Source organism: Callithrix jacchus, chromosome 7, assembly GCF_049354715.1.
Source record: "Callithrix jacchus isolate 240 chromosome 7, calJac240_pri, whole genome shotgun sequence".
Classification (NCBI taxonomy): domain Eukaryota; kingdom Metazoa; phylum Chordata; class Mammalia; order Primates; family Cebidae; genus Callithrix; species Callithrix jacchus.
The window spans coordinates 36,536,835-36,553,397 of record NC_133508.1 but is presented as its reverse complement, the minus strand read 5'-3'; the positions used below and the strand labels follow the sequence as shown (position 1 = coordinate 36,553,397).

Here is a 16,563-nt window from a genome sequence, read left to right as displayed (position 1 = left end):
ATCTAGATAGTCAAGTCATTCCCAACTACTCCCATATCACACTATTTCCACTAGGGAACCTGAAGTGCCAATAAACCCTACAAAGTTCACTCAAGCATCTTACCATTTGTACTGGCTTTTGTAGATGTTTCTTCTGTGGAACGTTCGCTCATCTCAGATATTCCTGTTTCCACAACTTCAGTTTTATAAGATGTTACACTTGCCAGGCATTTAGTCTTTTCAGGTTGTTTTTCTTCCACCCATGTGATCTGCGTAGGTTTTCCTTGTGCTGTCCACGCAAATTTCGCAGATGTTTCTTTTGCAGGCTTCATAGGTGTTTCCTCTGCTGACTGTTCAATCCTTCCAGATGTCGCATTCCTCAAATACCGAATTTTGTCAGATGATCCTTCCACCAGGGGTGCAGCCTTCTCAGGTGTTCTTTCCACCAAGCATTTAACCTCTTCAGATGTTCTTTCCACCAAGTGTGCATCCTCATCAGGCGTGGCCTCCGCCAAGCGTGCAGCCTCGTCAAGCGTTCCCTCCGCCAAGCCTGCAACCATGTCAAGCGTGCCCTCCGCCAAGCGTGCATCCGCGTCAGGCGTGCCCTCCGCCAAGCGTGCATCCGCGTCAGGCGTGCCCTCCGCCAAGCGTGCATCCGCGTCAGGCGTGCCCTCCGCCAAGCGTGCATCCGCGTCAGGCGTGCCCTCCGCCAAGCGTGCATCCGCGTCAGGCGTGCCCTCCGCCAAGCGTGCATCCGCGTCAGGCGTGCCCTCCGCCAAGCGTGCATCCGCGTCAGGCGTGCCCTCCGCCAAGCGTGCATCCGCGTCAGGCGTGCCCTCCGCCAAGCGTGCATCCGCGTCAGGCGTGCCCTCCGCCAAGCGTGCATCCGCGTCAGGCGTGCCCTCCGCCAAGCCTGCAACCTTGTCAAGCGTGCCCTCCGCCAAGCCTGCAACCTCGTCAAGCGTGCCCTCCGCCAAGCGTGTGTCCGCGTCAGGCGTTTCTTCAGGTGTTCCTTCTGCCAAACACACAATCTGGTTAATTTTTTCCTTCCTCTAAATATTATCCTTTTGACTCTTTACCTGGCCAACTTCTCGTTCTGCATGCTTTCCTTAAATACTACCTACTACCTAACTGTTCTCCTTTCTTTTCTTTCTTTCTTTCTTTTTTTTTTTTTTTTTTTTTTTTGTTGTTGTTGTTTTTTGAGACAGAGTCTCACTCTGTTGCCCAGGCTGGAGTGCAGTGGCGTGAATTCAGCTCACGGCAACCTCCGCCTCCCGGGTTCAAGCAATTCTCTTACCTCAGCCTCCCAAGTAGCTGGGATTACAGTCGCACCCCACGTCTGGCTAATTTTTCGTATTTAGTAGAGATGGGGTTTCACCATGTTAGTCAGGGTGGTCACAAATTCCTAAGCTCTAGCAATCCATCAGCCTTGACCTCCCAAAGTGCTAGGATTACAGGAGTGAGCCATTGCGCCTTGACACTACCAAACTTTTTAAAGCTTTAATTCTTCACCTTGCTTATAAAATGTCTGACACAATGAATATGGTAACGACATAAATGATAATTATAACCTCCCAAAGGGATTCTGGCACAAAGTAAGCACTAAATAAAATAGTAAATAATTTTTTAAAGGTGATAATAGAAAGAAAAATGTTTAGTACCTTAATAAAATAGTAAATAATTAGAAAGATGACAATGATAATAACAAGGAAGACGCTTAGTACCTTAAAGATACCTGACAGCTATTTGTTAAGTGAACAAGTGAATAAACGGATAAAAAGCGTTTTTTGGAAATTCTAGTAAAAATGCATAAATTCAATAGGGACAGCTCCACTTCATTATGAGCACCTTAAGACCTAAATTATTTGTATTCCATCTTTGTCTCCTGTAACTTGCAAAACCTAACTTATAAAAGTCCTTCGATATAATAAATTAAAGATGTGATCATACAGATCATATTGTACAATGCATTGTGTCACATTTAGGTATCACAGTAGTATTTTTGATATTGTAAAATTTTGTGTACTCTTGTTATAATTTGTTGAGCCTAGAGTTATCTATTTGAATATTTATAATGATCATATTTTGACTAGTAGGAACAGAGTATCTTGTTGTAACAAAATTACTATTAACACACTAATCATCCAGCAGATAAAACAACTCATCTTGTTCTAATGAAGTAAATATATATGATTTGGTTTCAAGCTAGAGGGAATGAAGTTGATAATAGTGAGACCTTGTTGGTACAAGACTATGTAACATAACCTGCACTTCACAAAAAAAGAATTGCCTTTCTGACTTCTGCATCCAGTAGTAGGAGATTATTTTTCAAATATTTGTCTGCTCAACATGAAGGCAATGAGAATGAAGAGCTTTATGTATAATAATTCACTTCCAAAAAAAAAAATAATTCACTTCCACTTACAAAACTGATGCACCCTAAGTTTTGTAATTCTTTTTGACATTTGTTTATGGTGCCAGAAGAGTATTATTGAGTTCCAAATTCTAAAGATAGTTACTTTTTTAGTGACACAAGTCACTATGCCACACAGTTGACCTTTCACTGTAGGAGCCCAGCAATAGGCAGATTTTTCTTGTTCTTGGCCACTATAAGGTAGCAAGACAAATCTCTCCTATGCCCCATCCTTATCAGCCTGCTCAACATGAAGGCAATGAGAATGAACAGCTTTATGTATAATAATTCACTTCCACTTAGTAAATAATGAATATATTTTTCCTCTTTATTTTCTCCAGCTCACTTTATTGTAAGAATACAGTATATAGTACATATAAAATATGAACTATGTGTTAATTGACTGTTTATGCTTTCAGTGAGGCTCCAGGTCAACAATAGACTATTAGTAGAGTTTTGGGGGAATCAAAATAAATAGATTTTCTTATAAAGCAGATTTTCAGCTGCGTGAGGAATCAGCACCCTAACTCTCATGTTTCTTAATACTCAACTGTAACTAATTCTCATTTACTGGATGCAACCATTTATTATAAAAGATAAATAGAGCTCAGAAGTTTAAGACACTCCTGGGCAACATAAGGAGACCCTTCTTTACAATAAATAAATAAATAAATAGATAGATAGATAGATATCCATGTTTATGGAGATAAGTTATAATATTCAAATGTTATAGTTTTCTGTTGTTAATTCTGACTATTTATTATTATTAGTTCTGTTATTTGTGGCTTGTAATTCCGGGCATCGAAGTTATTTTATAATTTGAAATAAAATTTATTTATAATATTTTAATTCATTAAATTGAATATCCTGATTATTCCCTATTACTGAGTTCATCAGTCATACTGATGGTCATATATTTTATAACAAGCCTAAGTTGTTATAACAATTGAGGAAACATACAATATATGAACTTATAAATCCTTTTACTTATTTATACAAAAGTGTTATATAGGATTTTAGGGCCATAATTAAACAAATATTTTTTCAGATAATATTTTTTGAGATTATAAACTACCTACAACTATATTCTTAACTAATTATGAATTATAAATTAAAAAGTTAAACCGAAGCTATATATATGTATATATGCATACATACATATGTATATATGTAAACACATGCTATTTATACATTTCTTTTTTAATTGCTCTTTTGTTATCAAAACTTCCATAATCTTATGGTGGTACCACAAAGAGTAGTTTAATATCAGAAGTCTTACCTGGATTGCTATTTTGAGGATATTTGGATGTCTTTTGTTTATAATCCAAAAGTTGTTCAAGAATTCTATGTATAAAAAATATAATACATAAAATTACAATTTTAACACTGATTTTTTTAGAATCAAAAATTTTATTTATTTTTTTATTGTTATGTTACAATTGTACATATTCATAGGCTACATGTGACATTTTGATACATGCATACAATGTGTAATGATCAAATCAGGTTATTTAGAATATCCATGACCTCAAATATTTATCACTTCTTTGCATTGGGAACATTGCAAATCTTCTCTTCTAGTTATTCTGAAATATACAATAAATTATTGGTAACTACAATCACCTTGTTGTGATATCAAAAATAGTACTTATTCCTTCTAACTGTATTTTTTTTCACCCATTAGCCAACCTCTCTTCATCCCCTGCACCCTAGTCTTTCAAGCCTCTGATAATCTTTCTACCCTCTACCTCCATAAGAACCACCTGTTTAGCTCTTTGACTGGATTATCTTACTTAACATAATGACTTTCAGCTCCTTCTCTGTTTTTTCAAGGGACAGGATTTTATTCTTGTTTTGTTTTTGAGACAGAGTCTCACTCTGTGTTTCAGGCTGGAGGACAATAGCACAATCTTGGCTCACTGCAACTTTTGCCTCCCAGGGTCAAGCAATTCTCCTGCCTTGGCCTCTCGAGTAGTTGGGGATTATAGGCATGAGCCACTGTGCCTGGCCAGGATCTTATTCTTTTTATGGCTGAATAGTATTCCATTTTATATATGTGCCACATTTTAAAAAATCCATTCATCCACTGATGGACACTTAGGTTGATTCCATACTTTGTCTATTGTGGATAGTTCTGCAGTAAACATGGGCACGCAAATATCTCTTTAATATATTGATTTAAAAGTATACAAGAAATACACAGGGCATGGAAACATGTTGAATGACACCATGAGTATAATCAGCAAAGTCCAGCCTGTAGGAAACTCCATAGGGAAAATAACCAGAATTCTTCAACAAACGAGGGAAAGAATCTATAAAATCAGAGACTTAAAAGGCACCAATTAAAATCATTTATGGACCTTGCTAAAGGCATCACACTACCTGAATTTAAAACATATTACAGAACCAAAACACTGATATTAAAAAACATTTACCACATTTATTAAGTTCTTAGAGTATTTCAGAAAATATCAGGGCTAATGTCAGAACATTACTTATTCCATAGACTTTAGGTTTGTAAGGTCTATGAACTTATTAAGCTTCTAATAAAAGAAGAAACAAAGATGAAGTACTCATGAATTGAGGGCAGTATAATTTAGTCAATTAACTAGAGTTAGCTTGGCATAATGGAAAATGTCCTTAACTCAGAATAGCTCCTAGTGCAGTAACCAACAGGTATTTATTTCTTGAACAAGTTTCTTCTCTTAGGCTCAATGTCTTCTAAAAATGAAAATTTTAGAGTCTTTTTGTGCTAGGTTGTTATAAAGATTTAACAAGATAACAGTTTTAAAGTGCTCAAAGAAGTAGTGAAGCAATAAAATAATTTGTTCGTGAACTTTATTGCTGAAACTTTTAAAATTCCCAGTAAAACCCAGTGTGTTGGCCTGGTGCAGTGGCTCATGCCTGTGATGCAAGCACTTTGGGATGCTGGGACAGGAGGATTCCTTGAGCCCAGAATTTCAATACTAGCCTGGATAACATAGGAAGACCCCTGTCTCTACAAAAAAAGAATTTTTTTAAAAAGAGAGTCTTCATAGTTTATAACATCAAAATATTGCAATTTTGGTATTAATTCCTACTTTTGATTATTAGATGTTCTATTTTTTGTAGCTTGTAATTCAGGACATCTAAGCTATTTTATAATTTGTAATAAAATTTATTAATAAATATATTAATTCATTAATTGGATAACCTAATTTTCCTATATTACTGAGCTCATCAATCACATCATGGGCAGAAAACTAATATATGTCAGCAACTGGCTTGGACTAGTACTACTCTTTTTCTACCTACTTAAACTCTGAACCAACAAATCTTTGTTAGAATGATGCTTGGTCACTATGCTCATTTCCAGCTGCTGTGGAAGACAAAACACTACCTTTATTTTTTGTAAGTTCCACAAAGAAGATGCAAGTTGGTAGTTTCTCATTTATGAGATGCCTACTAAAAACATATTGCATAGAAGTTCCTATGTATTACTCACCAATATGTCATTTTATAGATCACCTTACATAATTTTTTTTGTATGAAAATCACCACTGCAGTACTAGGCGTCACCCACTGCGCTTTGACTGACACCATTTCCTTGGAGCTAGTTAGAAAGTCGTCAAATGTCCTTTGGGGACGGCAAGAAATATGCAACACTTCACAGATTTGTGTGTCATCCTCGTGCAGGGACCATGCTGATCTTCTCGACATTGTTTCAATTTTAGTATATGTACCAGTGAAGCCAGCACAAATCCCTAATTTTGTATGTGAAGACTGATCAGTCATGGATGAAGTAAGTTACATCTATGAAGATTTAAATCAATGAAGTTGGTTAAATCTAACCAACTTACTTGAGATTTATTGAATGGCTTCATGGTGATGCAGAATTTGAAAATATTTTAAAAACTCGAGATAGAGATGCAAGTAGCATGGGAGATTTTTCTTTCAGAAAAAGAGAATCACTTGAGGGGAAAACCACAAGTTGGAACCCACTACAACTGGGGAAAGATGACATGGAACCTTCCAGAACAAGATGAGACCTTCCTCCACTACCTACAAAATGGTGCTACACAGGATACAAAGGGCCAAGGATATAGATCTGGTAACAAAAATTAAATGGACCACTAATTTCTTTCTATATTTCAACCTGGCTTACAGTTTCAAACTATCACAACTAGAAAAAAAACCACTCAAAGGATTCTTACCATGAAGGTCTAGGCCAAGTCCAAGCTAAGATATGGGTTTCACATCAGGTTTTGAGTGTGAGAAGAAGGGTCAATTTGATCACTATGTGTGTGGCTAAAGCTAAAAGTCCTAGCTGCTGGAGCAGGGTGCTGGTGCTTTGGAAACAATGGCTGAGAATATGTATGTAAACTTAAAATAAAAAGTAATAACTTTGAAGCCTATATATGGATCACCATGAAGACTGAGGGATCTGTATTAGTAAGGGCATCCTGGTCACAAAAGTCAATCATTTCCAGACTGCAGAAGCTGTTTCAATGACAACAATGCAGCAACAGAATCAATGGAAACAACAAAATGAAGAGAATGGCCATTTCCCCCAAGTTCTTCTGACATGTACAAAAGGAATGTCTTCATTGGACTTAGGAAACCCCTTAAATTCTTTTAAAAAATTCAGGGGTGAAGGTATGAAAGACAGCCCCCAGGGGGCACTATCATGTGTTCTGCTAAACTGGACATTTCAAGACCCAAATAACTAATTAGAAAAATCAAAATTGTGACACTATGTTTATCCCCCGCATAAGGGTTTACTTCAAATCAGGCAGCCAGCATTAGGATCCCTAGGGATAAAGCTGTGGAAAATCCTAAAAGAAAGAATCCTGGACCCATTCCTCCTTTTAACTAGCCTAGCTTTTTGTCCACTTTCTGGCTGATGAAGTGAACTAACTCACTGTCTTTCAAAAATTACCTGAAACAAACTATGAATGCTCACATAGCCTTTAAATGTAAACACTTACTCATCAAATCCATAAGCAGCAGCATAACGTTCTGCAGTCAATCCACGCATATCTTCAGCATAGATGTCAACATTTTGCTGAAGAAGCATGCCGACTATCTCTGATGATCTATGATATACTGCAAGTATGAGGGCTGTGCTAAAATAACAGAGATAACTTCATTATTAGGAACAGAACTGTTTTAATATTTGCCTGTCAGTGTAGAATTAACCATTTACATAATACAAACAAACGTAAGGAGCTTGAGTGCTCAAGTATTTATCCTTGTAAATCACCACCAAGACTAAAACGAAGGGGCAAAAAGACTCATGTCCCACTGGGAAATGGCATACTAGAAGTGGCTAACATAAAGTCCTTTGAGGGGCAAGAAAATATGCTCTGTTCACTAATCTAAAAGAGGCACAGATTTGAGTGAAGAATTATCTATTTCTTCTTAGACTGATATAATATTTTGTACTTCAGAATCAGCTAGAAGTTAGACAAGTGAGAGCAATCTGAAGGCTTAAAACAATAGTGAGAATAATGATCTTAGTAGTAATGGTAAGTTTAGTTAATGATGCTGATAAGAATGTATGAAACACTGAATCAAATGCTGTTGATATTTATTATGTTAATTCCACACAATCATTCTTTTTTTTTTCTTTTTTATTGCATTTTAGGTTTTGGGGTACATGTGCAGAAGGTGCAAAATGGTTGCATAGGTACACACATGGCAGTGTGTTTTGCTGCCTTCCTGCCCCTCACCCACATTTGGCATTTCTCCCCAGGCTATCCCTCCCTAGCTCCCCCCAGCACTGTCCCTCCCCATTCCCCCCAATAGACCCTGATGTGTAGTACTCCCTTCCCTGTGTCCATGTGTCCACACAATCATTCTTAAAGGACATAGTATATTCTCCTTTCCATATAGAAAATCATACTTGGTACTAAGTAATGTCTACAAGGTCACACCTACCAAGTGAGGAAGGTAGAAATTACACCCACTCTCTTGTGAATCAAAAGCCTATCTCCTTTTCTTTATCACTCACCTATGACTTATGTTCATTAACTAAAATGTTAATCTAGTTAAAAATAACTGAATTCTTTCTACCCATACAAATGAAAAATAAAAATACATTATGAACAAAAAAATAAAAATAAATTCACAGTATCTGGTGACAGCAATTTATAGTCATGTAGGGATAACCTAACATAACTATTCTTCAAAGAAAAGAACTTAAAGCAATAGTCATCCTAAAGACAAAATGATTTGAAACTCCTATTTTTGACTACTATTGTTTGTTCTTGTTGTTGTTTTTAGACAGTCTCTCGCTCTGTTTCCCTGGCTGGAATGAGGTAGCACAATCTCAGCTCACTGCAACCTTGGCCTCCCAGGTTCCAGCGATTCTCATGCCTCAGCCTACTGAGTAGCTGGGACTACAAGCATGTGCCACCATGCCCAGCTAGCTTTTGTATCTTTACTAGAGATGGGTTTTCACCGTGTTGGCTAGGCTGGTCTCAAACTCCTTGCCTTAAGTGATTCACCCACCTTGGCCTCCCAAAGTGCTGGGATAACAGGCAAGAGCTACCATGCCCAGCAAACATTGCATTTTTTAAGTGTATGAAAAAGAGAAGCTAGAAAAATACTATAAATGTGTTAATCATTCAATATTGAATTATAAACTAAAAAAGTTCATACTTCTTAAAACTAACATAAAAACACTTTAGCTAATAGAAGATAATGCAACCAAAAATATTAGATTACAAATCAGTCAATATAAAAAGGGAAGATAAATCTTACTGTATCCTGTTCTTTGTATTGACCAGTCCAAATAAGACTTTTCTTCCTAACTGATAATTTGTGTTGGTATTTTTCACTTAAGCTATCAATTTTAAGTAAATGTTAACAATTTAATATTTCTGACTTGATTGTTATCACTCTAGAACACTACTCAAGTGTTTCTAATAAAAAAAATACTATACCATTTATATTCATTAACTGCATTTGCATTTGCTTTTTTTGACAGTAAAAATTCCACAATTTGCACATTTCTTTTAGTTATGGCCAGTAAAAGTGGTGTGAGGGTAGCCTGTAAAACATCAAAAACAATTTATGATTTATGAAATTACACATTTCTCAGCTGAACTGAATACCTTATATAATATCCTACGAACTTAAACACATAAAATAGGAAGCAAATCAACAGCAGTCCCTTTCTCCCTTTTCTGTGCTTTCCCTTCCACTGCACCTTCCCTCAGAAACATTCAGCCTCTACATCACCGCATTAACTCCGAATATCTCAAAAAATCATTATATTGTAATGATTTGTTTCCCATCTAAACCAAGAGTTTCTTGAGGGTGTAGGGCTGTATCTTTTATCTCTATAGCCTTAAACACTAAGTTGTAGTAGTAAATAGTTTTTTCTATTAAATTAGTAATCTAGGCCGGGCGCGGTGGCTCAAGCCTGTAATCCCAGCACTTTGGGAGGCCGAGGCGGGTGGATCATGAGCTCAACAGATCGAGACCATCCTGGTCAACACCGTGAAACCCCGTCTCTACTAAAAATACAATAAATTAGCTGGGCACAGTGGCTTGTGCCTGTAATCCCAGCTACTCAGGAGGCTGAGGCAAGAGAATTGCCTGAACTCAGGAGGCAGAGGTTGCGGTGAGCCGAGATCGCGCCATTGCACTCCAGACTGGGTAACAAGAGCGAAACTCCGTTTCGAAAAAAAAAAAAATTAGTAATCTAGATTATCACTTGTAGAGCAGTGTTTCTTAAACTATATTCCAAAGAATAATTATCTTACCAGAAGCACTATACCCCAACAGATTTCCCCATTACCTATGTTCAAGAAATATTATAAAACTGTGAGTTAAATGTCCATTATTCAAAAAATGACTTGAACTTTGCCTAATCCTTACTGGACAATGTATTTTTGTGGCAGACATTAACATTTGACAAATTAGAATTTCAGGGATACAGTTTTGAAAGCTTCCCAAGATAAACTGAGGTTTCCTCTAGGTGATACAAACATGCTTGATTTTCTTCTATTAATGATCCCAGGATCTGAGGTGTCAATGTCAGGCACTCCTGCTCTAGATGGGTCAATAAGGAAGTGGGCTCCAAATTAAAAGAGATTAGTTTCAAATGAACTTTGCTTGCTTATTTTTAAATGGTCCATGGGGTTTCTCCTATTACAAGACAATAATATTTTATCTCAGGTATTAGAAATTCAGTATAAAAGTTTATTCTCAATTACAATAATAATCCTAGGATCCTAACACATATGTACTTCTTAAATGCAATAATCCATTTTTATTCTGGTTTCTATTGTAATTGCTACTTATTTTTTGGCAAAATATCAGAAATATGACTAAAATGGCTTATTAGTGAAAGTTCTAACTTACCTACGTATGTTAGCCATTACATATAGAAGTGGCTACATATAGAAGCCACTAAATCACTTGAATTTTAACTAACAATTCTGAGAAGAAAGATATAATATTTTCTGCAGTATGCATAACCTATTCAAATATAATCATGATTAATCTAAAAAGACTTAAAGTCGTTCTAATAGAAGATGATTATTTATGGTTTATGTAAAGAAAAATCATTGTTTAAAAAATCCTCAATTCTAGAAATCAATCCCATTATTAATGAATTAAAGTAAAATATAAGCTGTATACTATAAATACCTATCAACTGTCTTCAATACCTTGAAATCTTTACTAAGATATACTATGAGAGAGAAATTGATAACTAAGAGATATTTACATAGGCAAAAGAGGTAACTTGAGTAAGTGATGTACCTAGCAGGGCACAGTAACAACCTGGAAAACATGCTCTGGGTAAACCTAGAACCTCTTCATAGAGTACCAAACAGTCATATGGGCTCAAGAGACATCAGATTCTATCCTTTAAGAGGAAATTCAGATTTCTGCCCTTCTCCTAAATTTAACATGTTGACAAAATTTATCCAGGCAAAATTTGCTTTTCTGTAGTTTTACACTAATTGGAAAGAAAAAAAAACTTAGGTGGGAAAGAATATTTGAAAAAATTTACCGTTAACAAATTCAAATAGTTAAATGCACAAAAAGCCATACTCTGTAATAGTTCTTGTAAAAAAAAAAATATATATATATATATATATATTTTTTTTTTTTTGAGATGGAGTTTCGCTCTTGTTACCCAGGCTGGAGTGCAATGGTGCAATCTCGGCTCACCGCAACCTCCACCTCCTGGGTTCAGGCAATTCTCCTGCCTCAGCCTCCTGAGTAGCTGGGATTACAGGCACGCACCACCGTGCCCAGCTAATTTTTTGTATTTTTAGTAGAGACGGGGTTTCACCATGTTGACCAGGATGGTCTCGATCTCTCAACCTCATGATCCACCCGCCTTGGCCTCCCAAAGTGCTGGGATTACAGGCTTGAGCCACCGTGCCCAGCCAAAAATATTTATACTTATAGTAAAATTAAAGACAATTCAGTTTGTTCAAACTATTTTCATTCAAGCAGTATTTCAACTTTTAAATATAAAAACACATATGTTAATGTTAAAACAAGTGGATCTCAAACATTTTGAAAATAACATTGGTTAATGTCTACCTTGTTTTTCACTTCAATGTCTGCACCATGGGACAAAACACATATGTTCATGTTAAAACAAGTGGATCTCAAACATTTTGAAAATAACATTGGTTAATGTCTACCTTGTTTTTCACTTCGATGTCTGCACCATGGGACAGTAGTTTTGCCACCATTGACAAACTCTCAATATAAATGGCACAGTGGAGAGCCGTGTTGCCATTCACATCAGCAATAGTTATATCAGCACCAGAATCTATCAGAATATTTGCACAACCCTCCTTCCGGTATTGTATAGCCTGTCAGTATTAAAGCAAGAAATAAATTATAAATTATTGGAAATCAAAATAAATACTCCACAGGGTTCACAAACAAGTTGTATTTCAATGAGATAAATTCATTTTTTATTCTATTTAAACCAAATCCATCTCCTGCTGAAAGCACTGGCTACTATTTACCTTCATCAGAGGTGTCCTGTGTTCCTTGTCACAGACGTCAATCTGGCATTTTCTGTCTACCAGTAAAGTTACCACTTTCTCATGGCCGAAGGCACAGGCCAAGTGTAGCGCAGTCCTATGAGAGTGAGAGAACCTTTTAGGAAATTTTAGTCCACTGTCTCAAAACATACAATTATTTAGATAATTGTAAACATTAAATATCATGCTCTTTCTCTGCCTTCAAAACAAATATTCAATGTTCTGCTGAAGAAAATACCACTTCCATTTGCTCTTATTCCTCACTACATTAATGAAAGAGTGGCCTATTTGAACAGAAAGAGCTTGGCCTTTGGATTCATTTCAACTTGGGGTTGGATATTATGTTAAGGTCTTTCACTTACTAGATATCATGTAACCTTTCTGTGCCTCAATTTTCTCATCAATAAAGTGAAGATGAATATAGCAGTTATCTCACAGGACATAATTTTGATGCCTCAATGAGAATCTGTGCAAAGTATGTTGAATTCCTAGCACATGTTGTAATTATTACTACTACTTAACAAGGACAACATTTTAAGTAAAATGGTACAATTATGCCTACTTTGTGGTGTGTTTTAAAGGTTGGAGGTAACACTGTATTTTAATGCTTCTAAGATGAACAATTTCTCATATTTTAGCATCTCTGAAGTTGAAATGCCACTTATAAGTCATTATTTGTTACAACTATATATTATAGCAATTTAAAAAATCTTTTATTGGTACATAAAATAAGGATGCATCACACAATTCACGATGCCTTCCATGAAGTGGGATATGGTATATACAACAAGACTATGGAAGTCCAAGTCATGGGATTAACACTTAAAGAAATTTTAGCTTGTAAGAATACTATGCAAAAGCAGAGTTGAAATAAAAACAACAAATTGTTAAAACAAAGTACTTCTTTGATATTTTTAAAACTTCAAGCCAAAGAACACTTGGGATTCAAATGAGTAACTATGGCACATTTTATTTTGTATTTAGATTTACAGAATGTATGTTAATTTATATTTATATTTATAGGGTGCCTGTAGATTAGGTATTTTCAATGATTAACATTACTATTTAAAACTGTTATAAATTTCCAAAATCGCAGCTGATAGTTATCTTCTACCAGTTTCTCACTTCAGAAGTGTTTTTGTTTGAAAAATGAGAGGAAAAGCTTCAACTGAGGGTCAGTCTTAATACTCCAGTTTTAAATCTCTCACTTTTCCCAGGCTGAGCAAGTAAATATGAAATGTTTAAGGGTGAAAGGGTCTTGTAAGTTATTAGAATGTGTCTTCTACATAATAGGCATTCAGCTTACATGTGATAAATTGATTAAAACAATGATAAATACAGTTGGGAAGTTCAGTATCTTAAAGAACCCATTCCTCACATCCTTATACAAAAATTAACTCCAGATGGATTAAAGATTTAAATGTAAGAACACCATAAAAACCCTTGAAGAAAACCTAGGCAATACCATTCAGGACATAGGCATAGGCAAGGACTTCATGACTAAAACACCAAAAGCAATGGCAACAAAAGCCAAAATACACAAATGGGATCTAATTAAACTTGAGTTTCTGCACAGCAAAAAAAATAATCATTAGAGTGAACTGGCAACCAACAGAACGGGAAAAAATTTTTGCAAACCACCCATCTGACAAAGGCCTATGATCCAGAATATACAAAGAACTGCAGCAGATGTACAAGAAAAAACAAATAAACCCATTCAAAAGTGGACAAAGGATATGAACAGACACTTTTCAGAAGAAGACATTTACGTGGCCAACAAACACATGAAAAAATGCTCATCATCACTGGTCATTAGAGAAATGCAAATCAAAACCACATTGAGATACCATCTCATGCCAGTTAGAATGGCTATCATTAAAAAATCTGGAGACAGATGCTAGAGAGGATGTGGAGAGAAAGGAAAACTTTTACACTGTTGGTGGGAGTGTAAATTAGTTCAACCATTATGGAAGAGAGTGTAGCAATTCCTCAAGGATCTAGCAATAGAAATTCCATTTGACCCAGCAATCCCATTACTGGGTATATACCCAAAGGACTATAAATCATTCTATTTTAAAGACACATGTACATGTATGTTCCTTGTGGTGCACTTTACAACAGCAAAGACCTGGAACCAACCCAAATGCCCATCAATGATAGACTGGACAAGGAAAAAGTGGCACATATACACTATGGAATCCAGTGCAGCCATAAAAGTCGATGAGTTCATGTCCTTTGTAGGGACATGGATGAATCTGGAAACCATCATTCTCAGCAAACTGACACAAGAACAGAAAACCAAACATCACGCTTTCACTCATAGGAAATGATGAACAATGAGAACACGTGGGCACAGGGAGGAGAACATCTCACACTGGGGTAGATTAGGAGGTGGGGGCCAGGGGAGGGGAGGGACAGTGGGGTCAGGGTGGTTGGGGAGGGATAACACCAGAAGAAATGCCTGATGTAGGCAACTGGGGGACTGAGACAGCAAACCACCATGGCATGTGTGTACCTATGCAACAATCCTGCAGGATGAGCACATGTATCCCAGAGCTTAAAGTACAATAAAATAAAATAAAGAAAATTTTCTAAAAAAAAAAATCCAGGATGTAGTTGATTTGGAGAAGGCATAGCAGGCACTGGTTCAGAGGTTCAGAAGTGCCATTACCTTTTTGAGGTGCAGAGGAATAACATTGCTATAGCCTTTGGAGGTTACTTACCAGGAACAGCTGCATAGAGCATATAAGGAAGTAAAGAATTGCCTTGACTATCTGTGCAGAACATGATGCATCAAAAGGAATAAGAGCACATGATAAATTGTGTGGAGAAGCACCTGGTGCAGAGCATCTCTGCACAGGAGAAAAAGGAGACAATTGCCAAGTGCATTACTGACCTAAAGCTGCTGGCAAAAAAGGCTCAAGCACAGCCAGTTATGTAAATGTATCTATCCCAATTGAGACAACTAGAAGCAGTTGACTGAGTAAATGTAACTAGTCTATTTCACAAAATCTTCCTTATTGGTGTCTACCGACATTAAGATTTACCTCTTCTAAAAATGACATATTTGTTTTAAATAGTGAGAGAACGAAATCTCTACTGGTCAGTCAGATATTTCTGATCCTTCTTACTCTGCATTTGAGTTGTTCCATGATCACTTCTGTATAAGCAGTTTGCCTTTATAAAAACTTGCTGCCCGACTAAAGATTACCAAGGTTATAGTTTAAATTTGTAGTTAATTTTACCATCTTGCAATAAAGTGACAACTGAATTAAAAAAAAATTCTCTAGACAGAGCTCTGTGACAGGAAGTGGGAGTGAAGGGGAAGCAGCTAAAGTTTGGGGCTGATTTTAAGGTGGCCTGGGCCCTCCGCCCTGCAGGGCTCCCTCATCCCCGACCTGGGGGACCCCTGCCCTGGACGAAGGCCCAGACCACAGGGCCCAGGACCGCTGTCCCCCACTCCTCCAGCTGCTCCCCTCGTCCCCAGGTCCCCCAGCCCAGCACTCTGAAGGGGCGATCCTCCCACAGCCGCCACCTCCTCCTGCAGCCCGGGCTCAGGTGGGGCCTGGTACCTATTCCTCCCGTCTCTCATGTTCAGGTCCATTGTCTTCTTCTTCTCCATCATCTTCTGCAGCTTCTGGTCTTTGCCCTTCCAGGCAGCTTCGTGAATCTCCCTGAGATCCTTGCGGTGCATCTCATAAGATTCGTTTCTGGTGTAGACCAGTCGACTGAGGGCAATCAGACCAGGCAGATCTGACGTGCCCCTGACAGAGGCTGCTGAGAGCCTCTCCATGGTTGCGGCCACCCACTAGTGAGAGCCCCGCCTCCGCTCGCCTTTCCCCAGCCCCAACTCCTCGCCCTTGTCCTTCTTCAGTCCCCGCACCAAACTCAACACCAGCTAAAACTGTGGTCTGGCCGAGACCTTGGACACTCCGTCCTTTCAAGGAGCAGAGCTGTTAGACAAGAGCGCATGCGCAGCTCAGCGGGCTAAGGAGACGCGCAAGGCGGGAAACCGCCCTGGCCGCGCTCCACCCCGCACCGCGTGCAGGTGGCACCTGCCTCTGACGTGCTGCCTGACTTCCTGGGGCACTATGGAGGCCTGAGGTGGGAAGATTTCTTGAACCTTAGAATTGTTTCTTTTTCTTTTCTTGTCCTTTTTCTATTCTT

At 37.6% G+C, this 16,563-nt stretch overlaps 1 protein-coding gene and 1 non-coding gene across 2 annotated transcripts in view; both read right to left on the bottom strand.

Moving 5' to 3' along the window:
* The window catches only part of ANKRD30A (ankyrin repeat domain 30A), a 215,475-nt gene extending 199,117 nt beyond the window's left edge, over positions 1 to 16,358 (bottom strand). The window contains exons 1-7 of the mRNA XM_078332937.1: positions 15,969 to 16,358; positions 12,379 to 12,493; positions 12,046 to 12,219; positions 9,319 to 9,425; positions 7,360 to 7,497; positions 3,672 to 3,736; positions 104 to 994 (exon numbers count right to left, since the gene is read on the bottom strand). Of these exons, the coding sequence (XP_078189063.1) occupies positions 104 to 994; positions 3,672 to 3,736; positions 7,360 to 7,497; positions 9,319 to 9,425; positions 12,046 to 12,219; positions 12,379 to 12,493; positions 15,969 to 16,189 (1,711 nt within the window). The 5' untranslated portion in view covers positions 16,190 to 16,358. The remainder of the gene's footprint in view (positions 1 to 103; positions 995 to 3,671; positions 3,737 to 7,359; positions 7,498 to 9,318; positions 9,426 to 12,045; positions 12,220 to 12,378; positions 12,494 to 15,968) is intronic.
* Positions 6,023 to 6,129, bottom strand: LOC118143366 (U6 spliceosomal RNA). The gene has a single exon (XR_004727593.2). It is a non-coding gene; the product is annotated as a U6 spliceosomal RNA (small nuclear RNA).
* Positions 16,359 to 16,563: the final 205 nt, after the last annotated feature.